The sequence below is a fragment of the Panthera leo genome, chromosome B4 (genome assembly GCF_018350215.1).
Source record: "Panthera leo isolate Ple1 chromosome B4, P.leo_Ple1_pat1.1, whole genome shotgun sequence".
Taxonomy (NCBI): Eukaryota; Metazoa; Chordata; class Mammalia; order Carnivora; family Felidae; genus Panthera; species Panthera leo.
In genome coordinates, this window is record NC_056685.1 from 38,221,477 (window position 1) to 38,245,328 (window position 23,852).

The 23,852-nt window shown below is 46.9% G+C and overlaps 1 protein-coding gene across 12 annotated transcripts in view; it reads right to left on the reverse strand.

Annotated features, from left to right (window-relative positions):
• The window catches only part of CRACR2A (calcium release activated channel regulator 2A), a 134,173-nt gene that overhangs the window by 27,156 nt on the left and 83,165 nt on the right, over positions 1 to 23,852 (reverse strand). For all 12 annotated transcript variants that reach the window (XR_006204659.1, XM_042945545.1, XM_042945544.1 and 9 more), the window contains 7 exons: positions 21,366 to 21,456; positions 17,748 to 17,843; positions 15,365 to 15,552; positions 10,156 to 10,227; positions 6,161 to 6,206; positions 4,125 to 4,231; positions 237 to 555 (listed from right to left, as the gene is read on the reverse strand). Coding sequence is in view for 11 of the 12 variants with exons in the window: in XM_042945545.1 (XP_042801479.1) it covers positions 237 to 555; positions 4,125 to 4,231; positions 6,161 to 6,206; positions 10,156 to 10,227; positions 15,365 to 15,552; positions 17,748 to 17,843; positions 21,366 to 21,456 (919 nt within the window). In the remaining variant the exon portion in view is untranslated. The remainder of the gene's footprint in view (positions 1 to 236; positions 556 to 4,124; positions 4,232 to 6,160; positions 6,207 to 10,155; positions 10,228 to 15,364; positions 15,553 to 17,747; positions 17,844 to 21,365; positions 21,457 to 23,852) is intronic.

The following is a 23,852-nucleotide window of genomic DNA, read 5'->3' on the forward strand; positions in this document are numbered from 1 at the left end:
CAGAAGTTATAGAGTATTTACCAGGACCCCTGAGTCTCCCCAGTGACACTCAGTTCAGCAGGGCAAGCTGGTATCAGAAGGACACAAATATGATGATTCATAAAACTAGCTGCACCTGACTTCCCAAGCTGAACCTGACTTTTCACGCTGCTTTTGCGGCTCTTGGGCTCAAATGCAAATGACAGGTATAGAGGTGACAAGTGACATCTATGGACCAATATAGGATGTGCCCTTACCTTAGACAGGTCTTCTTTTCCAATAGGTTGCCCTCGAGGAGATGTAGGCATGTGTTCCAAAGGTCTGGCCTGTTGGCTTTGTCTTTCCGCCCTCTGTTGGGAGACCTTTTCCTCTTCTGGGCATTTGCTCAGTGGCTGCTCAAAGCCACCATCCAGGAGCTGGGGCAAGGGGTCTTCTTCAATAGAGATGATTCTGCGGAATGCCCGGGTGAGCGGACCCCCAGGTCCTGGCTCCTCTTCTGGAAGGGGATATCCACTCAGGCCCAGGGAGCTTCTCCTCCTCGAGAAGCCAAATACATCTTCTTCCTCCTCTGACTGGCTATTTTTGGATAGGGAAGGAAGAGAAATGGGGAGAATAGCACAAAATATATCAATATGGAAACCGGAGAGATGTCTCATAGCTCTTTGACAAACAAGATGTCTTGAAAGCTCTGTGACAAACAAGTAACTGAAGAGCATCACGTCTTGAGGGCAGAGAGCTCCAGGAAAGGAAAAAACAAGACCCTGCATTCTCTGGCTCATTTACCCAACACACTTATGGAAGTGCTTAGTGAATATAAAATTGACAAAGTGGTGGTGGTGATGATGAAGGTGATGGTGATGATGAAGGTGGTAGTGATGATGATGATGAAGGTGGTGGTGAGGATGGTGGTGTTGAAGATGATGAAGGTGGTGTGATGATGATGAAGGTAGTGGTGATAATGATGAAAGTGGTGGTGATGATGGTAGTGATGAAGATGATGAAGGCATTGGTGATGATTATGATGATGTTGATGGTGTGATGATGAAGGCTGTGGTGATGATGATGATAAAGATGGTGGTGATGTTGATGATGATGGCAATCATGAAGGTGGTGGTGATGGTAGTGGTGATGAAGATGATGAAGGTGGTGGTGATGATGATTACCACCAGATATTTAGCTAGTGACATAGTCACACACAGGTGGACATGTCCTCCTGGAATGCTCAGCAGAGTGGGGAGTGGAAGCAGTAATGGCACAACTAAATATACTTCGACAAGCTGTGGGAAGTGCTTAAAAGGTGGAGTGAGGGTGTGAGGAAAGGAGACAGGGGCACCTGGATGGCTTAGTCGGTGGAGCGTTTGACTTCGGCTCAGGTCATGATCTCATGGTTTGTGAGTTCAAGCCCCACATTGGAGTTCACTGCTGTCCGTGGAAAGCCCACTTCAGATCCTCTGTCTCCCTCTCTTTGCCCTTCCCCAACTTGTGCTCTCTCAAAAATAAATAAAACATTTTTAAAAAGATCTGGAAATAAAGTATCCACAATTAACAATCAGGTGGCCTTGGCTGTGGTCCCATACCAGCCCTTACTGACTATGCCACTAGGTAAGACACTTCCACCCTTCCAAATCTCAGTTTCCTCAGCATAAAATGTGGCTCATCTCCCCTGCCTATCTCACAGATAAGACAATGCATAAAAGTAGACATGTTCACAAAACAGCCCTCGGCAATGTGAGTGAGGGGTACTGCTGCTCTGGGAGGAGCCCCCACCACAGGATGGACGTCCACTGGCTCCAAAGAAGCTGCCCACTTGGGGATGGGCTTGGGGTTGGAAGCAAGCCAGACAGGGCACCTCTACCTGCTTTTTCTACCTTTCTTTTTCTCTTTCAGTGTCCCTGGAAGTCAGAGTGAAGAGTAAGTGGCCTCAGAGGCCTACGTGCATTTTGCTCCCAGAAGTATCTGAGCATCAAGAATAAGGAAAAGCAGCAGGAAGTGAAAGGAGGGAACTGGTCAACCAGATGTAGAACGAAAGCACAGGCTGTATTTTCAGAAGGTTTTGACAGCAAAGGCCTCACAGACCCTTCCTGGCACAGGAGTTCGGGTCTCTGTGAACAATTAAAGCTGGGAAGTGTTTTAAATGGAAGTTTGACAGGGAGAATTTTGAGTCCAAAACTGAAACACACATGCACGTCCACACACATGCACACAAATATGCAATGATTAGAAAAGAAAACAGAATGTGAATGAGGTAAGGAAGTGACAGGGCCAATGGAGAAAGAAGGCAGGGGGGAAGGTCACAGAGTATGCAGAACAGTGAAGCTCCCTTCATTTCCCCCCTGTCTTTAGCTTATAATATTTATTATTCCTAAGGACCAGTAATAGGAAGGAAAAAGGAAAAACTGCATGTATCATTGTCCCAAAGTTAAGTACAACTCCAAAAGATAAATTAAGAGAGAAGGATTCCTCACAAAAATGGTGACTTAATTTGGTTCCCTTGATATAAAATAAAGAACTTTATAGCAATTCAGGGACTTTTCCAGTTATTTATATAATCATAGTTTTTAATAGAAGCTGACTGTCCTCTCTCCAACAAATTTCTTCTCTAGTCTATCAACCCTACTGACTGCTTATCCACTTTAGAACACAATTAGTATTCCCATTCACTTTCACTCTGCTTCCACTCAAGTATGTACATGTGTGCACATGTGAGCAAGTGTGCAAATACACATGCAGCATATTTTTTAAAGGCCTTGCACCCAGAAAAAAAAATGGCCACCACAACAGCCCTAAAATGAAGCATTTTTTTGAAAAAAGCTTTTGATTTGGGAAATTCTCGAGCACTATTGACACTCTGTAATACCCTTGGCTTAGCACGACTGTGTTCATTTTTGGTTTTGTCACCAAAGGCTATGTACCAGCAGCAGAGAGCAGTGGCCTCTGCCAAAGTCTGTATTGGAACTGATGGCGCACAATTTGTTATTTACTTGATTGCCTGTTTCCTTTACTCAACCATAAGCTCCATGAGAGCAAAGATAGGGTCTATTTTGCTCACCACTGTATACTTCACACATAGCATAATATCTTGCACCTAGGAGGCACTCAATAATGGATTTTATGGCAGACTCATGTTTAACTTATTTTTGGATCTTCACAGAACTCAAAACAATGTCTGGTACAAAGTAAGCCATTGGTGAATGTTTGTTGAATGAATATATTCAATGCTGAGCTGGTGAAAAGCCAACTGTTATTGCAGAAACTTGGATCCCCAACTGTATCCCTCTCTGAGCTATTTAGAAAAGGAATTCAGGATGACTGAGTCCAAGCCTTGACTGATGAGCTCATCAACATCTCCAGAGTCACTTCCCCTTTTTGTATTGTGTATTTCATACTTGCTGTCCTCAGGGTCTCCTGGATAAGCAAATCTATTCACTTTTTCCCTGGCTTTGATACTTAGGGGTCTGGTTGCCTCTACCTTTATGTGGCCTTTATGTGGATGGAGCAACATGTCAAAAAAGAAGAGAGGGCAGAGGACTGGCTTGCCTCTTTCAATGGGCAATGAGCCACCCCTTTGGGGACTCCAACTCAATAATGTGCTGTCTAACAGCCACAAAAAATGTTATCTTTGAGGTAATTAAATATGAGTCATTGAAAAGAATCTGTCAAGCACAGGCCCTATTCCTGCTTATAAAGGAGTTCAACTATTGGAGACTCCATACCACACTTTAATTTCCCTTCAGAGCCCAAATAGTCATGTCCTTGAAAAACCAAGTGCATTCAGCCTACTCAACAGAGAGCACAGTATCTACAGCCACGCTTCATCTCTCCTGCTCGACCCCTCTCGTCCTCTCTCTCTTTCCTCCACTGATCTACGGCGTCTCTTCAGTTCCTTTCTGTAGACACACACCAGGGTGGGGCGGCCCCAGAAGACGATGTCCTGTCCTAGGGGCCTGTTGTGCATAGTCCTCCTCCCACTTGGATGTAGGGTAAGGAAGGAACACGTCCTCCAAGATTCAAGGGGAATGAGTGAAACTGATTCCAGGGTTCCTCACCCAGGGCCACTCCTTGAGAAACAACGGGCTCAGAGCCAGCTCTGGAGGAGTGCAAGACAAATGAACACATAATGAATGAAGAAATACAGGATAACTTACCTCCTAAGAATCCCTCTGCCATCCATATATTTGCCTATCACAGAGCCAGATCTCTGTTTCCAGTTTGCCTTGGAAGCAGCTGTGTTTGCCTTGGCTGCCTTATCTTTCTGCAGAAACACAGAATGCCCTCAGATCCATGCCTGCTGATATGTCCCAATATTTGAGCAGAAAGGGCTCAACTTTCCCACCTCACAGGTCAGGCTCTAAACAAATTTCTGAAGTAAGACACAATGTTCACATGCTCCCCGTTAATATTCACCCACTCTTTCCTTTTGTTATTGTCTCTTGCCAGGATCCCTCCATCACCCACCCCAAAATCTAAGGGAATGAATCTATACACAGTTTAGAGCCTGGGGTCCACCTTGTTACCCTTCACAGGAGTACTAACAGTTTGCAAGATGACAATAAGAAGAGATAATGTGGAATGCATAGGAAAATATTTACGCGTGGAAATGTCTGTGCATCTTTAAATCACACTCATCTGTGTGCCTCTAACTCTTTACTTCCAAAGCCCCAGGAATGAGAAAGGGACTGGCCCAGAGGATCGATTAGCCCAGCGCCCTTGTGGGGGAGGGGAGGAGTCAGGGCTTGCAACCCTGTTGGCAATTCTCCCCAGCAAATGTCTTCCAGAACATGAGGGGGAGTTAGATCACAAGGAAGAATCTCTCATCAACCATCCCCACGATTCCCAGTGACTCTTAATGAGAGAAGGAGGGGCTGCAGTGCTCCCAGGGTCCCTGAAGGTATGGCTATAATGATTCCAAATTAATCTTTAATTATTATTCAGCATGAACGTGATTTTATCCCTCTTTTTTCTATTCCCCGCTAGGGGTTGTTAATTCCATTCCCTTTTCAAAGCAAAATGAGTTTGGCAGGTGGAGGGACGTGAGGTCAAAGGATTAGGGGGACATTTGGTTGGAAGTTTCATAATAAATTCAGTGTTACTTCTAAAACAATTATAACCATTATCATCCTCAAACAAACATGTGTAGGCTTAAGCCTTGCTCGAATAGTACACAGAGGTAGGCGGTAGAGAAGTTTGCTGCCAGTGACAGAAAAGATATAGTGGTGTAACCAGGTCCCCCAGGGATTTGCAGTTATAAACCAGGTCGGACCTAATTCACTGCAAACCGGCTGCCTTGTGCTGACCACATTTAGGCCACTGTCCAGCTAAGGGCCCACAGCATATGACCCTCCTCTTTCCAAGAGTTTTTTTTTTTTTTCCTCAAAAGTATCTATAATATGGAAAAAAGGATAGGCATTCCCTTTCCTCATGTGATAGTTGGGGTCATGGTTCAAGGAAATTAATGACTTGCCCAGGGGCACACGAGAAATTCATGGTGTGATAAATCCTGATCATTAGAACATTGCATCAATGAATTCTTCCCTCTTTTTCCTTCCCTTCAGAGCATCCAATGACTCCTATCTAAAGAGGAAGATGAGTAGGAGAACACGGAATCCTGGATTTTGTTTAACGTGACTCAAAATGATGACCTGTAAATAAATATAGGATTCTGTGCTATTAGGGAAAGTGTGTACTGTAGAGCTCAGGTCTGGAGGAGCAGGGTCCCCACAGGATAAAAAAGGGGTACTTAAAATCAACTATGTTAATAGTCAAATGTACATTTTTAATTTGTTCCATGATTGTGGAAAAATGCAAATTTCATCAAATGATAAAAATTTTAATGAAGGAAAAAAAAACTTGTGAGTGTTTTGGTTAAAAGTGATCATGACATTTCAACTGCACCGTCTCCTGGATGGAGCTACCATGTCCATGTCCGAGAAATCTGTGACCCTCCCAAGCATCGTAGTCTCTTCATGCCAAGAAGAAAGTGTGTTACTTCACGGAAAACTAACACACTGCTACTCAGAAGGCCCCCTCGAATTTTTCATTATTTTCAAAAAATCCATGCCATTTTCTGCTTCTACAGAAAGGATGAGCCAGACTGCAAGGACATTCTTGGGCCTGTCCCAGCATGGTCTCTGGCGGCCAGGGGACCCAAACCCCGTCGGGAAAGGGAACACAGGGCAATTACCTGAAAACAGATGTCCCGTTCATCCCGAAGGTGCTTGTTCCTTTCCCTGCAAACAGAAAAGGGGAATCTATTCAGACATGGTATTTGCAGTCGAGAAATCCAAGAGCAGCCACTTTGCCAGTGAGAGGAGTGCAGAGCAAGGCTTTATGTGGAAGGCCCAGGGAGCATGTGGAATCTCTTTCCTAAGGGCGGGGGGGTGATGGAGGGCAGTTTGTGTGTAAATCAGTTGGAGGCAGGGGTGGGGGGACATAGAATGACTGTGACACCCACCGCCCTTCAGGATCATGCACTGGTCTGTCCTGCCACTAGGGGGAGCCTCCCCCAGAGGGTGACCAGCAGTTCCAACTGCACCTGTGAGCTTGCTATTGGGCGCGCTCTCTCTCTGAACCATTCATTTCATGCATGCATGCAGTACTCCCACAAATGTCCCCTGAGCACCCACTACATGCTAAGTGAAGTCCTAGCTCTCAAGGTTTACACAAATGGATAAAAGAAAAAGTTTCTGTCCTCGGGGAATTGGTGTCTTAGTGCAGGGTTCATTGCTCTCAAGAAAGATAAAGCAGGGACGTGGAATAAAGAGTGCCAGGGGTGCAGTGGTATTTCAGGGGGCCGGTCAGGGAGGGGCATCTGTGCAGAGGCTTGCAGGAGCAGAGGGGCACTATGCCGGCAGTTGAGGGAAGAGCAGCACAGGCAATGGAGACAGCAAAGGCTAAGCCTGGAGTCAGGCTCAAACAGGGGTGTGCAAGGAACACAGAGGAGGGCATCAGAGTGCTCAGAGGAGAGCCGCTAGGAAATGAAGTCAGAGGGGCACCCAGGTGGCTCAGTCGGTTGAGTGTCTGACTCTTAATCTCAGCTCAGGTCATGATCTCACAGTTTGTGGGTTCGAGCCCCACATCAGGGTCTGTAATGACAGTATAGAGCCTGCTTGAAATTCTCTCTCTCCCTCTCTCTCTGCCACTCCCCCCATCAAGATAAATACATAAACATTTTTTTAAAAAAGCAAATGAGGTCAGAGAAAGGTGAGGGGACAAATGGAGACCTGCTCATTCATAGTCTTGTGGGCCATTGTAGGAACTTGGGATTTTACTCCAGATGAGATATGAAGCCGTGGGGGTTGGGGGAGTAGCAGAGGAGTGTCCTGATCTGACTCAAGTTTTCAAAGGAGCCCTATAGATGCTGTGCTAAGAATACATTGCTGGAGACAAGGGTGGCACCCTGAGAACTGGCCACTCTTTCAAGCAACATGGAGGTCCCTGGTTCCCCTTTCAGTGCAATTGAGGCAGAAGGAGCCTGACTGGAGGGTCAAGAATGTGAGGAAAGGAAGTGGAGATGGAATGCAAGTGTAAACAATTCTTTTGAAAGGTTTTGAAAGCCATTAAAGAAATGCAAAGTAGCTGGATGTGTAAGTGGTGACAGGAGCTACTGGGTAAGAAATGCTATAGGACATTGGTTGGTCTCCCCAAAAGAGAAACAACCAGCCATGGAGGAGAGACAATACCCGCTGGACCAGCCCTTGAGGAAGGTCTCATTCTAGTGCACATTTGGGAGAGCCAGGCACATGGGGCGTTCAACCACCACGACAGAGAAGGCAGGAGGTAGGCATGGATGGGCACAGGGGACATGCTCATGTGATGGTTCTGCCTGTCTCCATGATAGTAGCAAAGCCTGAGAATGGCAAAGGGAGAGTTTCCTTCCAGAAGGCCCCTCGCTCTACGCTGGCAGAGAGGTTAGCAGCCCTCCACCGGGGTGAGGACACGGGGGCCCCGGGAAGCCCCATCTCCATCAGGGAGTTCGCTGTGGTGTTTCCTGCTTTGTGCAGTCATCTCCAGGCAGAAGCTTCGGCAGTCAAAGAGATGCTACACCCTCTAAATAAATGTCCACCTTAATTCACACTGCTGCCCTGTCATGATGGTCACTCATATATATATATCATCTCACTCTCAAGAGAAGCCTGTGAGGCAGGCATGAGAAAACTTACATTCCATCTGGTTAAGTCAATTGCCCAAGGTCACACAAATAAGGGTAGTGCTGGGTCTTGACCCAGATCCGGCCCCCAAGTCCATATTCCCAACTGAGTCTCCTGAAATTGTTTCCTTTTGCTGCTACTTGCCCCTAGGAGGGCAGTCCCTTCCTCACACTGTCATATCCCAGCCATTGCCATGATAGGGGCAGACCCCCATCCTCCCCCCCAGCTTCCAACTTGATATCCCTTGCCTTGGCATTATCTCTGTCCTTGATTCCCATTTCCCCACTGCTCTCTGTCACTACCCGATGATTTCACTGTGGAGGAAAAATCTGCCATGGGGGCCTTCCTTGCTACGGATGGACTTTGACCTGCTGCAGAATCTAAGCTTGTATGCATGCAATAGCATGGAAAGACTTTGGGCATGTAATTCTGCACAAATGCCAGTCTCCATCAAAAAGACCCATGCGTTTGTAGAGATCTGCCTTGTCATTCTCCTCTGCTCATTCGCTTTGAATCTGTCCTTTTCTTCTAAGTACAACAGAAAAAAGGGGGAAAAATCAAAATTTGTCCTTGTACACCCTGTTCTCTTCTTTTCACTAAAGCTTCTAAGATTCAAGACCTGCTCTCAAATGGATTAGAACTTGGTCATGTCAGAACCCCCTACCATCTCCCCAGCCTTTGCAGTCCTGTTTGAATCATGTATTGAGGGAAGTAAATCTGAAATGCATTCAGTTCTGAGCACTTTTCAATTTGGTAGCATCACAGATGCCAGACACGGTGACCTCACCTTGCTTTCAAATAAAACAAAACAAGTCAGAGTGTACCTGATTTAAGACAACTGCACTCTAAAAACCAGAGCCTGGGGAGCCTGGGTGGCTCAGTTGGTTAAGCGGACGACTCTTGATTTTGGCTCAGGTCATGATCTCATGGTTTGTGAGTGGAGCCCAAGCTCCACATTGGGCTGTGTGCGGACAGCGTGGAGCCTGCTTGGGATTCTTCTCTCGCTCTCTCTCTCTCTCTCTCCCTCCAGCACTCTATCTCTCTCAAAATAAATGAATAAGCTTAAACAAAAATAAAAAGCAGAACCCAAAGTGCTCGTGCCCCATCACCATTCCCAAGAGGTGTTTGGCAGACAGAAGGTACTGTAACTTGGAAACCTCACATGCAAAAGTGAAAATCCCATCTTTCTTTCCACACACAGGTTTTGTTTTGGGTTTGGTTTTGGCACATTCCAGACCAATGGGCTTTGAATTTACAGTAAGTTTTAGCAAGTGGAGGAAACTCTAAACTCCTTTGCTCTGTTTATGCTCTGTTTGTGACTCATTTGCTCATTCAACAGACATTAGGAGACTATGGCAGAATCAAGAGAATCAGCCAGATACAGATCTCAATTCTGACTCCCGAAGTGAGTGGCTGTGTCTCCTTTGGTAAATTGCTTCACTTCTCTGCTATCATTTTCCTTCTCTGTTAATTCCCCTATCAGGAACTGCCCTCCTTTCTTTAATTTTGTTGAAGATGAAAGGCATACCAGGGGCACCTTGGTGGCTCAGTTGGTTGAGCGTTTTGACTTCGGCTTAGATCATGATCTCAAGTTCATGGGTTTGAGCCCCACATGTGGAGCCTACTTGATTCTCTGTCTCCCTTTCTCTCTGCCTCTCCCCAGCTTGCGCTCTCTCTCCCTCAAAAATAAACATCAATTTTTTTTTAAAGAGAAAGGGATACTATATCTTCCACTGGGTAGATGCTCAAGAAATTCAGTTCTGCTCCTACCTGAGCAAGTACCACATAAGGTGCTGTGGGAGATGCCACAAAGAATGAGGCAGAGCCTACCTGCAGATGTACAAACTGGAGAGGGATGTGGGCGTGTGTGTGAATGGACCAAACATAATATGCTGGGGATCAGGGGAATGAGGGCACTCTCTCAGCAGCTGTGATCATCCAGAATGTAGGCAGGGAAGACTTTCAGCCTGGCTCTCCCAACCCAAGGAATGTGGGATATGCTCTCAGAACACATCTGGTGCTGACACACCTCAGGAGATCCAGCTGTTTCAGAAGCCCCGACTTCTCACGCTGCAGACTCTCCGTCACACGGTACACTTCCCTGAAGAAGAGGCCAACACAGATTTATGAGCTTCTATAGCAGGGATTTAAGCCACCACGGTGTGAGGGGTTGTGTTGTAGTTGGATGTCCAGGGCACCCAGGACCAGCAGGCAGCACCCCACCCTGGGGTCAGAGGGATATGCCTCCCCTGTTGAGCACCTGCTGTGTGCAGGCGGTTACAGCTATGATCTCACTTCGTCATCACACACTCCCGATTTGGAAGGTGAGATTACCCCCATTTTATAGACACAGACAGAGAACCAGTAACTCTCCCCATGTCCCATAGATAATCCACGACTAATCCAAGATTAGGACCCCTTACTCTCAAACCCATGAACAGGGCTTCATAATAATCACTTGGCCTTCCCAGGCTCCAGGTGACCCTGTCCTACCCAGAACCAATACTCTCCAGCCCAATCCTGCAAGTGAGAGCAGAACTTGTATTTTTCCTGTAGCTGGTTTCATTTGTTTCCAGGAGCTCCAGAAGAATCCTTTCCCCTTCCCTATCCTCCCCTATAAGTCTCCAATCTGTTCTTAGATCTCTGTAATTTCCTCTGTTGGTTATTCATTTCTTTAACTTAGGAGTTCTCATCTTTAGCCATAAAGCAGAGATCAAATGTATCAATTATAATCAGATACTTAGATCACAGTGTGAACACGTCAATCATGTCAATCACCCTTTGAGTAAGGGGAGGGAGGAGCTGAGAGGTAGTGGAGGTGTCTGGAGACCAACTCAGATGGTGAGGTAGGGACTGCCTGGTTTGTCTGCATCTCTAAATGCAACCCAGTGCCCAGCATGAAGGTGTCGTCAACAAAAAGCAGTAAGAAACAGGGGGCCCTGGGTGGCTCAGTTGGTTAAGCGTCCAACTCTTCGTTTCAGCTCAGGTCATGATCTCACAGTTCGTGGGTTCAAGCCCTACATCAGGCTCCATACTGACAGCTTGGAGCCTGGAGCCTGCTTGGGATTCTCTGTCTCCCTCTCTCTCTGCCCCTCCCTCGCTTGTGCACTCTTCATGCTCTCTTTCTTTCAAAATAAGTACATAAACAACAACAACAACAAACGAATAGCGTAAGAAACAAAAGGAGAGAGGGCAGAGAGTGGGGGAGGAAAGAAGGAGGCAGGGATGGAGGCAGGAAGAGAGGAAGGGAGGGGTGAGTCGGGGAGGTATTCAACACCGCCCAGGGAAGAAAGAAAAAAAAGGAAAGCAGAATTGGGTGACACTGGAAAATAAGCCTTGCTGAACTTCGCAACTTTGCCTCCATCCTTCCCTCTGGGCTCTGCACTGTGCTTTTAGAAATGTTTAAATCACCCCTAAGGTTACTGCAAAAGGCCCAAAGTTCCACATTTCCAAACCACAGCATAGTTGCTAGTGTAGGGAGCATCTTATAGTCTCACAAAATGCGTCCATTTCCATAGGCTGTCCAGACTACCCCGATTGTGCACACACCGGGCTGGGCGGGGACAGTCACCCCTTTGCCGCACCCTCAATGTCATTACTGAGCTGGCGAAAACAGCACCTGCTTGCTCGGTCCATAAGGCTTGAGCCCACCTCACAATAGATTCCTTAAAAGGTATCTGTGTGGTTCTTCCCCCTTTATGGAATAATTATAAAGTCAATTTACAACAATAACAGACCGAATCAAATTCTAAGTTCACCTCAGACAATCCTAATTAAGCAATAAAACTTCTCTAGCTCCTGCAGAGATGCCAATTCCTAACACTTTATTACCAATTATATTTAATTTCAACTTGAGGGAAAACAATGTATTTCCCATTATCCAAACCGGGTCCCCAAATCCCTGTCTAGGATTCTGCTGTGATGAGCAGTATGTGAGCACAGCTGTTTGCTGCTGCGGTGCCCTATGAGCCACGATGGCTTTGTGGATCCTCTGTCCCAGCCCTGGGTTCTGATTCTCAACCAGGAGCAGACGACTCTACCTCTGCTAAGGGAAATCACTCCCTGGACACCTAACATCTGTGTTCTCACAGAACATTTGATTTAGGAGCGATTCCTAAGAAATAAGGCATTCCAGGTCTTTGCACTGTAGACACAACAGAGTTGACTGCTGGAGCCATACACACACACACACGCACACACACACACACATGTATTACATATTGATGAAATATGTCTACCTATTTGTCTAATAAACATGCATCTATTTAGATACACACACATTGTCAGACTTTTTCTGTGTTCACAAAAAGGAAGGCATCTAACCTAGACATTCTAAAGGTCTGTACTTGGTACTATGTGGAAAGAGAAAGAAATTACCATTTTTCATAGGAGTGACTGGTGACAGGTTTATGGCTGTCTTTAGGGAACTGCTGTTGGCTTTATTTTCTGGAGAGGGATGAGAGAGGGAGCATCTCCAAAATATATCGCCAAGTGAAAACACAGGCAAATGCAGAACAGTGTGTAAATGAAAAGTGTGTGTGTGTGCTTGTATATGCATAGAACACTCTGGAAGGATCCACAAGAAACCCTGAGGGGTGGCCTCTGGGTCTTTGCAGACCTCTTGCTGAGTATAGATCCTTTTGTGTCTCGTCATAAACTACCCACCCCAAATAAAAATTCATTAACAAAATAAACAGGTGCTGCTTTCCAGCTGACCTTCATCTTTATGTTATCTCTCCTGCTTGATTGTTCTTTCTTTATCTTATTTTAAAATCAAGTTCTCCCTCCTTGAGCATCTTTGGAGAACAGAAAAATTAATTTTGCCCATTTAGAATTCTAGCTGATAAGTGACTAAGTCTTTTTATCTCCCAGTACCATCCTCTCCTTTCCCAGCTGCTCTGGTGCAGCATCAGACAACAAGACATTGTGAGTTGGGGGGGAAGCACATGATATGGGGAGAACCCGGCTCTGTCCCTGTTTTCTGGCACTAGCTAGCTGTGTGGCTTTGTGTCACTGCATCTCTCTGAGCCTCAAGTTCTTCATTTATAAAATGAAGAGGTGGATTAGAGCACTCACCTGCTATCAGTACTGCAGATCTGGGACTCTGTTCTACAGGGAACCAGCTAAGGCTCTCACTGCCCTCTCTCCTGACCTCCTCAGACAGGACACACTCTCCTGGGCTCCAGCATGCTTTCCAGCTGCATAAGGCATTGTGCGCTTTTTGAAAACAAGTCATGAAGTTCCTGAAATCATTTATCTCTTCCTCCTGACCCTCTTTTTCAGTTCCCAGCCTCCAGAGATTGTCTCTGGCTTGGTTAATTAAGATAAGACTTCAGAAAGATTTTAATCCTCATGCTGTGATTTGATACCCTGGCACTGGGTGCTTATTTCCATTTGCTGTTCTAATGCTGGTGCCTTCAGATGTTTGCTGTTTTAAAACTTGATTCAATTTTAAGAGCCTGAGTCCTTAATTCTGTTTGTAAAGTTAAATGCCTGTGCCTTGTTGGCCTGCTCTCAATGAGGAGGAACTGATTTTGCTCATTTACAATGAAATACACTGTCTCCCCTGGTCACCCATGAATTGGAGTGAAGGGGTTTGTCTTAAGTCAGCTGCTCAGAATACATTTTCTTTTTAACTGGAGAAATCTTGGGGCACCTGGGTGGCTGAGTCCATTAAGCATCCGACTTCGGCTCAGGTCATGATCTCATAGTTCGTGAGTTTGAGTCCCACGTCAGTCTCTGTGCTGACAGCTCAGAGCCTGGAGCCTGCTTCAGATTCTGTGTCTCCTCTCTGCCCCTACCCTGCTCATTCTCTGTCTCTGTCTCTCAAAAATAAATAAACATTAAAAAAACAAAATCAATCAATAAATAAAAAAACTAGAGAAGTCTTTTTAGGGTAAAACTCCACATGCAAACACATTTCCTCTCTTTCACCCTGGGAAATCAGTCCAAAACAGTACAGGACAGCACACACAGGACAGACAGCAGAACAATTTGATTTAGGCCAACGGACCCAAATTTTGCCATCATTCAGACGGAGTGAGGGCTTTCCCTTTTGAACAAGGACAGTTAACGTATGTAACACTCAGGCACTGGTAAGTAATACTGCCCTTTCCTCTGAAATCAGACTGTTTAAATACCTGGCACAGGACCAGGCACACATTACCTTCTGCAGAATGAATGAAGGGAATGAACGAATGCATGAATGAGTGATGAGTGAATGATGGCCAGTCCCATTCTTGAGTACATATTTTCTGGCTGGTTCATGATTCACTGTGTGGAGTCAGCAAGATGTGTCTAGCACGGAGTGTTGTACTAGAGAGTTACTGAAAACCTCTGACTCTTAGCTTCCTCGTCCATAACTTAGAGTTGATAATAACAGTACCTGCCACATCAGGATGCTGTAAAGTTCATATGAAACGATGTCAAACTGTTGACATAGGTGAGATATGTTGAATGTACAACATGGTACCTGGGGCAGAGCCATATGCAATAAATTTTTGACAAATGAGTAAGTAAACAAATATAAATGTGTGAACAAATAAGTGGGATTCCTGTCCCTGGGCACACCAAAGAGTGCATTCGTTCTCAGAACCTAACACTCCCAAGACGACTGTTGGCTGGTCCCCCAGCAGCTCCTCAGCTCCAGCTTTCAGACCCAGCCCTTGACTCTTCCTTACGTGTGCTTCTGCCTAGCAGGCTGAGTCCACTGGCCGCACACCAAGAGCAGGTCGCTGGCAAACCAGGCCCTGAGAGATGTGGGGCTCACCACACTGTGTCCACACAGAGGGACACTGGTGGGAGAGAGTAGGCAGACTGCAGTGAAGATTCCAGGGTACTGTCATATACTCCATCAGATTAAATCTCAGAAGCCTACCTGCTTCACTCTCGTCCTGGGTCTCTAACCTATGACAGTCACGTGTGGTCTGTCCACACACTCAGCCTTTTCTCAATGACCGCCCTGTATTTGTTGGGTGGATAACACATCTTTTGAATCACATGATACATTTCCCAAGAACAGGGTTGTAGATTTCCTGTCAATCCTAGATTCTGCTTGCTACAGTGCTGGTCTGCTTGATGGCCTCGGGATCCTAGCAGAGATTTCAGGGACAAAGGAGCCCCTGAGCCCCACGTTCTAGGCAAGGTGACAGGGTCTCCAAGGGAGGAGACGATGTCATGCTCACAGCAGGGGGTGAGGCTGGACATCAGGGACAGGAACCAATGAGGGCCAGACTCACATCTCCTTCTCCTGCTGGAGTTGGTGGGCCTCTTGCTGGAGGCTCTCCAGCTGTTTCCGAGCATCCTGCAGCTCCCGGGAGGTCCGCTCCAGCTCCCGGGCCAGCTCCTGGTTTGTGACTCTCAGCTTGGTGTTCTCAGCCTTGGTTTCATGCTCATCATTTTGCAGGGTGGTGCACTGGCCTTCCAGCTGGAAAGGAAGGTGGGGGAGCAGGAGGGAATGATGAACAACCCCCATCCCATCTGGCTCCGCCCTAGTCTCCCCTCACTTTCTCCACCTGTGGGCAGGAGCCCTCACTGCCAGACCTCGCTGCCCTTGGGCCTCGACAGGCTTTGTCCTGCTCCTTAAGTCACACGGATGCACTTTTGGAGACAGGGAGGAATGGCCAGAGCACATCTCATTTCTCCCCTGTCTCCACAGGGCTACTGAACAGTCCAGAGGGAACAGCACCATTCACAAAGACTGCTGGGAAAGGGAGGTCAACAATCCATCTGTGTCCCCAATCCCGGTGACAATAATGATGCCATTAGCATCTCATCCATAGTCTTGAGAGCCAACCTAAATCCCTCTTGTCCTTTCAGCCAATTGTCCCCCTCGGCCCTGATGGACCTGGGAAGCAGCTAAGTGGCATTCTTCATAAAACTGTCCTTCCTAATTTTGAATTCTGACAGCAAATCTGTGTATCCCCTTTTCTTTGCTCTGCTAAATAAATCCATTCCTTTAATCTAGAGAAATGTTGTGTGGTGGCCAGAAACCCTGGAAATTCTTAGGAAACAGCTAAAACAGGTCAGACCAAACACATACCTTTTTTTTTTTTCATGTCCCAAAAGGAACTAAAAAAACCTGCATTTGTATAACTGCAGCGTTTCTTGGCTGGTGATTCTGCTTTGCAAAACTTCTAACCCTCTCACCAGAGGAGGAATCAAACCAAGGCAAATATATCATAATAAATTTAGTTTAATAAATGTGGCCAGTGAGGGGAAGAGGAGGCAGCAACAAGGAATTTTGTGTGATTCTCAAGAGGCTCCTGTGTAATCAGGCAAGCATGCAGTAATTAAATCGAGTGGTAATCATTCGTTTGAGGGATAAGTCTAATTGGTAAGAACTTAATGCATAATAGTGAGGGGGAGAAAGAGTAGAAGCAAGGGATAGCTGTGGAAGGGTAATGGGAAGGCAGCTGGCAGTTCCTCCAGTGGAAATTATCTTGTTGCAAGAGAAAGAAACCAAGGGGCGCATGGGTGACTCTTGGTTTCGGCTCAGGTCATGATCTCATGGTTTCATGACTTCGAGCCCCACACTGGGTTCTGTGCTGACAGCTCAGAGCCTGCTTGGGATTCTCTCGATCCCTCTCTCTCTCTCTCTCTCTGCCCCTCCCCTGCTCAGACTGTCTCTGTCTCTCTCAAAAATAAACTTAAAAAAATTTATTAAAAAAAGAAAGAAAGAAACATAGGTCAGGGAGCAGCAGGAGTGGGACAGTCTCTAGCCTCAGCATGGGGTAGCTTCAAGCATATTTTACTGTGTTGCTGAAAATAGCCCTCTCTATACAAGTGGATGCGGTGTGTCTGGGTCTGTCCAGGGCTGGATTACTTCCAGAGCCAGACAAAACAAAACGGGAGGCCAAGTGACATCCTGGCCTTCTCTCCCCCACGAGCCCTCACCTTGGAGAGGAGTCTATGATTGTGAAGTTTGCCTGGGTAATCAATCTTCCTGAGGTCATTAGGCAGCCATGGTGGCTGGACACCACCCTACACAGTGTACTGCCCAGACCGCCTCATGGGGGCTCAAGTGCATCAGAGGAACATCTGGTGTCTGCATCCATCCTGTGGGGTGATGGGCATAGCCACAAAAAAAAAAAAAAAAAAAAAAAAAAAAAAAAAAAAAAGGCTAAGGAACCTCTTCCGGGCACATAGGAAAACAGGGGATGGGCAAATTGATCTTTGAAGAGTCTCTTCCAGCTGGAGGCATCCATGGCCATCGCAGTGGGAAGACATCACTGCAGCCTCCCACAAAGCACTAGTGACTCCGTCCTTTGTACCTCAGCAACCCCCTCTCCTCTTACCCAGGATGCAGGAAACAAATTAATGTTTGACATTCTGGCGGCTCCTGGGTGTAATTAGGTTGACAATGTCTTCAGATGCCTCGAGGGAGAATTCTTGGCAACTTTTCCCAACTAAACACCTGGCACTGGAGAGGTAAAGGCTTTATCCTGAGATCACCTGTGGTTTCAAAATGCTATCTTTTGTACAGCTAAATGGTTCTCCTCCAATTAAAAACAGACAAACAAACAAACCCAAATCCTTGAGTGAATAGCAGGGTAAGTGGGCAAGAGCCGGGGGAGGATGGAGAGAGGAACCAGGTGCTCCAAGGCCACGGCAAAGGCACACCTGCTGCTGCTTCTGGATGAGCTGCTCCAGCTCCTGCTCCTTGGATAACAGCTTCTGCTCCAGCTCCTGACTGCGGGCCTGAAACCTCTCCATGTCCTGCCAGGCCGGAGAGAAGGACGCGTGAGACCCCAGGGCACTTGGGATGGAGATTTGTCCCCCACCTTGCACCTGCTCAACAGCAGGGCCTCCCCATCCTTTTGGATTGTAGGGCCCTTCCCACAACATTCCAGGGCTTCGATGCCCTGCCTGGCTGCTCAGGGAGGCCCACTGGGATGGAGACAGAGCAAGTGCTCATAAGGGGTCATGCCAACTCCCCAACTCCCACCATGTGTGACCATGACCAATGACTGTGCACCGCTCCCCCAGAGAGAGACAGTGTTGGTTAGTGGTAGAGTACTGAACATAGAGAATCTCATGCCTCCATCTCTTCATCTCTAAATTGCAGGGGGGAGGGGTATCCTTCTAATGTGGATATTCTGTTCCACGTTGGGTACAGTCATTTGTTCCCTCACACTACCCCTTGCTCGGGAAACACAGGGCATTACTTCTTCCCCTTGAGGGTCTAGGTCCTCGCCGTGTCCCACCATGATTGAGGTGTCCCAGCCTTGCTCTTGTGATAGCTCTGCCTCTGTGATCCATAGCCCCTCCCCTCCCGCCCTAGGGGTGGGGTAAAGAGAAAACTGTGTGGGCTGTCTGGACGCCTGACACTCTCACAGAGCCTGGTCTGGTACAAGGTCCCTCATCTGGGCGTCAGGAGACTGGGGCTCCAGCCCTGGTCTTACCTAGCTGACTTGACTTCATTCATCTATCATTGTTTCTTTGTTCACAGGACAGAAACAAAAATATGTAGGCCACCTACAGCTCTCCAGTCCCCTGAAGACAAAAATGAGGTGTGAAACTTGCAGGGAGAGAAGAAACCATTATAATGTGCATAGAGCTCATGACAGGAGCCCCTGGGGTTCCACCTGCCTTGGAGGACAGCCTGGAATGCTGGACACTAGAGGGGCTATGAGGCTGGGTGTGATGGTGGCACCAGGGGGGTGGGAGCACACAACCACTCTCAGGACACAGGCCTTTGGACACCTCTGTTCTAAGGCTCAGAATTATTTCCTGGGCTCATCTTTTGTAGACACTACCTGGTCCTGAGCCTGTTCTCAGGCAGGTACATGGAGCTCAGGGACAGCCTGTGATCGCCCTCACATCAACCACAGGCAACGATAGGGGGAAGATCTGACCGGGAAGCTCCTGCTGTCAAAACCTTCACTGGGGAACCTGCTTCATTCAGCTTGGCTGTCACTCACAGAGTAGGTGCCCCATCAACAGTGCAGGGAAGGCAGGTGGCTCCACAAGTCCAGCACGGATGCTGCCATCCCCATGGTGGGCCTGCAGAGTGCCTTATAGCCCTGGCCAGCACAGAGCATCGAGGGGGGGCGTCTATTTTCCTTGAGCCGGAGTGTGCCAGTCATTAAGTATTTCCCTCGTGGTCAAACACACTGCTACATGTAGAACCAGAAGGCCCAGCTCTTCTCATGCTGTCATAAACTGTCACACCACTGTCCTCACGTTGTGACAAGGCAAAAGCCTGTGTCTGCAAAGCCAAACACATTTTAACAGTTTCTGTGTTTGTGCAAAAGTGGAAAACCTAGGCACTGGGCCTGAAAGGCCTGGGGTACTAGAAGGGGAAGGAGGGAGTGGAATGGGGGGTGAAGGGTACAGTGGTGTGGTCATATACCCTTACATGATCCTAATGTGTCCTTGAAATTTTTCCTCCCACCTCTTCCCATTCCCAGTTCCCACACCTTGGCCCACCTTTTGCTTCTGGAAGCAGGCCTCTTTTTTTAGCTAGGACCTCTGACCTGTAGTCATGGCCCAGCAGTAGATCATTTGGGGTAAAGGGAGTGACTCTCCTACTGCAGGAAAAAAAAGGCTACTGTTCTCAGAAAACTATTTTAGGGTATGCTGGGTGACAAGTGTGTGAGTTCTGTCTGCCTTATACTCATCCAACTATGCTGAAGGGCAGGGGACAGGCAGACTGTTTTAAAGCTCTAAGAAAGAATGGGTACAGGGGGAGTCTGGAAATACAGACAAGCCTTCAGAGGGCTCTAGTTGGAGAATATGATGGGCTTTTTCTGGAAAGCATTCAGACTTCATCTCGTTTTGAATGGTATCTGTGATAATAAATAGATCCTCGGTGTAGATAATCCAAATCAGCATATAAATAAAAACTGGTTCAAACCAACCTGCATTAAGGAGGAGGGAAGGGTTGTGGCAATAGCCCAGGTTCTGTTCTGAGAGGCAGTGCAAGACGTGGTCCCTCTGCTATATTCCCAGAAGTCCTATGTTGAAACCTAACCCCCAAGGTGATGATCCCATGGACGCACTTGCCCCCCTGCCCCGTGAGGACGCAGCGAGAGGGCCACAGCCAGAACCAGGGAGTGGGCTCTCACCAGAGCCTGACCACACTGGCCCCCTGATTTTGGATGTCCAGCCACCAGGACTGTGAGAAATAAATGTCTGTTGTTTATAAGCCACCCAGTTCATGGGATTGTTGTAACGGCAGCCTAAAGCTACCATTCAAGATCAATGACTTTTCTGTTGAGAACTCACCAAGTGGATAATGAAAAAATGGGTAAGAGAGAGTTTCCTGTAGCTTTGTTTTATAAATATGCTCCCAAAAGGACCCTGCTTAGTTTGGAAGAGGAGAGAATTTCACCAATTCTGACCTCCCAAGACAAACAACAGGCTAGAGGCTGCTAGGAGGCTAGATGCCAGAGTCGGAACGAGGTATGTGAGCTCTACATTTTCTCCCATGGGGTCCGAGAAGGGTGGGGTTTGACTTGTCTTGGTTATTAAGTTTTCTAGGTGTCTAAGGGAAAGGATGGGAAGCATAGGCTCTAATGATGGTCCCCCTAGAGGAGCTGCTGGGCATGGAGTAGAATGGACTGCATTTGGGTGGGCCTGCCTTCCAGGTCTGGGACCAGCCAGTATCAGACCCGGTCTCCAAGCTGCTGTAACTGGTAAGCACATGCACCTTCATCCTTTCGTCATTAGTTCATTCATTCATTGATTCAATAAGTATTTATTGAGTACCAACCGTGTTCCAAGCATGGCTGAGGGGCTGTGGATACAGTAACAAGTAAAGATAAAGATCCCTGCTCTCAGGGAGACTGGGTGGCTCAGTCAGTTAAGTATCTGACTCTTGGTTTCAGCTCAGGTCATGATCTCACGTTTGTGGGTTCAAGTTCCATGACGAGCTCTGCGGTAACGGTGCAAAGCCTGCCTGGGATTTTCTGTCTCCCTCTCTCTCTGCCCCTCCCCTGCTCATACACTCTCTCTCTCAAGATAAATAAATAAACTTTTTTTTTAAAGATCCCTGCTCTTGCAGTGCTTACGTGATAGTAGGAAGAGACAGACCATAATCAACAAAAATAAACAAGGAAATTAAATGTCATGCCTGAAGGTGACAAATGTCTTGAAAAATATAAATAAAGCAGCAGAGAGACAGGGAATCCACAGTGCCACAGGTGGGGGCACTGCAATCTTAAACTGGGGGAGGTAGTCAGAGTAGGCGATATTTCCACCTGGTGCTCAGAGCCAAGCCCTGGTGTGGACTCTTACTTTCAGGAGAAACTGCTCCTTCTCATGCTTGATTTGTTGTTCCATCTCCTCATAGAGATGCTGGATTTCTTCATCATAAGCAGCAATTTTCCTGCAGAAGTGGCAGAAAGAGAGTCTGCGAAGGTCTACACCAAAATTCATTTATCCCCCAGAGTATTTATCCTCTGGAGCTTGGGCACCAGAATCCCATCAGGAGCTTGGGGCTGTGGGAACAACTGCGTAGGTCAGGTGGGACCAGTTCCTCAGGATTAGCTGACCATAGAGGCCCAGCAGGACCTCATCCTCCTCCTAGATGAGGAAGCCATCAGTCCCAGATGACCCACACATTCCTCAGTGAAGCTTCCTTGGCTCTATCTTCCTTAATTCTGCTTTATTTCAACAACAAGCCCCTTGGCCTCTGCTGAACGCACCTCCTTATTGTCCGTTGGTCCCTATACCTATAGACAGTATAAAGTTGTGTTGTGTGGGCTTCTTTCCTATTTGGGCTCCTGGTTTATCTCCTTCCCACTGTGGATGCTTTCTCTGCACCTGGCTCCATCAGCCCTGTCTAAAGTATACTGTCATAGGGTTCTCCTGAAATTGTGTGCTTAAGTCTATGTGATCCACATTTCTCATCAGATGACAAAAGATTCCATGACAATGACAATCATGGAAACCATGCCCCCTACAAAGGAAGTGGGGGCCACACTTGGCCAGTGCTCATGCCATCTCAGGCCCACGGCCCCAGGCAGACAGTATGAGAAGGGGCAGGCAGGTTAAAGGTGGGCAGTGATAATGAGACATCCGTCCTCCTCCCTGCCAGCATCTTCTCCCTACACTTGAAGAGCCCCACAGGACAGGAAGGAAAAACCTGGGTACTCTGCTCCTATATAGAGACCAAGACAAACATGGCTATGGGAACAAGGTTTATAGGTCATCTCTGGTGTTGTTCCTCCTTCTCTCCCCAAATAGATCCTTCTTTGAATGCCTCCCCACCCCCAGCCCCCACCTCCAAATTCAAACAGGAAGGATCAGGTATTAGCATTTGAACTGAGATGGAAGTTATCACTCCAATGTATTCCCATTTCCAGGGCATTGAACAGTTACCCCTCTTCCCTGACCTGCAGCTAAGGGCTCTCTCTCTCTCTGAGTCCCTCCCATTCTTCTTCCTCACCTGTTAAGGGAAATCCAGGTTCAGGAGCAGGCTGATGTCTTGGCTCCCAAGGCTGTTTGAACACACACATACTGCAGATTTTGGCACTTGCCATTTTAAACTGAAATGGTGATAAGCACTTTCTGTCCTTTACGCAAGTAAGGAGACTTTAACAATTGAGGAAGTAGCTCCAGTTTTCAATTCTGAGAGGTACTAGGGAGATTTCTGAACAAAAGATTAAGGATGGGAATGTATATATTACTCTGAGACCTTCGTTTCAACCCCTACCGCCTTATATCCACTTGGGACTCCAATCCAGTGCCAGCCTTCCCTGCTGCACCAAAAGATGTCCCTTCCTCACTTCCTACCTGCTGGGGTACCTTTAAAGCACATGACTGAGTATGACTCAAAGGAGCCATTTTGACTGACATCCTTCTAGATCTGTAGAAACCATAAAACTGACCCAGACAAGGAACTGGTGTAAGTCTCCACGGCCAACGTCACTCATATCAGGCCAGAAGTCTCTAGGTTCCCTCTCCCGGCCATACCCCTAAGACCAGAAATCCTTTGAGTGAGTATGGCAATGGCCATACTTTTGCTGAGCACAAAAGGTGACAGCTCTCCAAGACTTCCATGAGCTGGAGCCTGTGTTTACCATCCTGGGTGTAGGAAATGTCTTGCTGGCTAACAGTAAGAAATCCCTTCTTGGTAAATGACAGATGTTTTGGTTATGAGCTGGTTATGAGCTAACCCATAATAAATACAAGGAAATATAGAGGGAAATGAGGAGCAAAGGCACTGGCTGTTGAATAGGAACAGTTCAAGGACAGAAATGAATATTGTTGCAAGGGACTTTCAGAAAGAAAGTCTTCACTTGGTCCCTGCAATCATCTTCCTATGCTTGAAGAAATTCAGGTGCTAGATAACTTTAGACAGTGACTCCAACTACATACTGAAGACCTAATAAAGTGAGATGGGAGAAATTTAAAAACTGATTTTCTCTGATAAAGCAATACTAATTACAGTCATCCATAGAAGCTGTTTACCATTGTGCTTAATAACCAATTCTACACTATCATTAACTGCGTGACATTAACTTTGCTCTAAGTTTTATTTGATTAAATTAATAAACTGTTTTTCATGCCCACATGTCAGTTCACTCGTCATGAAGTAAGTAATTTTGCAGACTGCTAAAAAACAAATGGGGGGGAAGGCAGAGGTAGCTGCTGAATGGTGCCTACTTCTAGCCCTCGTTGACAAAGGCTGGGTCCACTGCAGAGAAGCCCAGGGGTTCCAGGTGGGCCTCAATGCGTCTAGGTCCAGCTCAACCAGACTTATCTGTGAAACCAACCCTC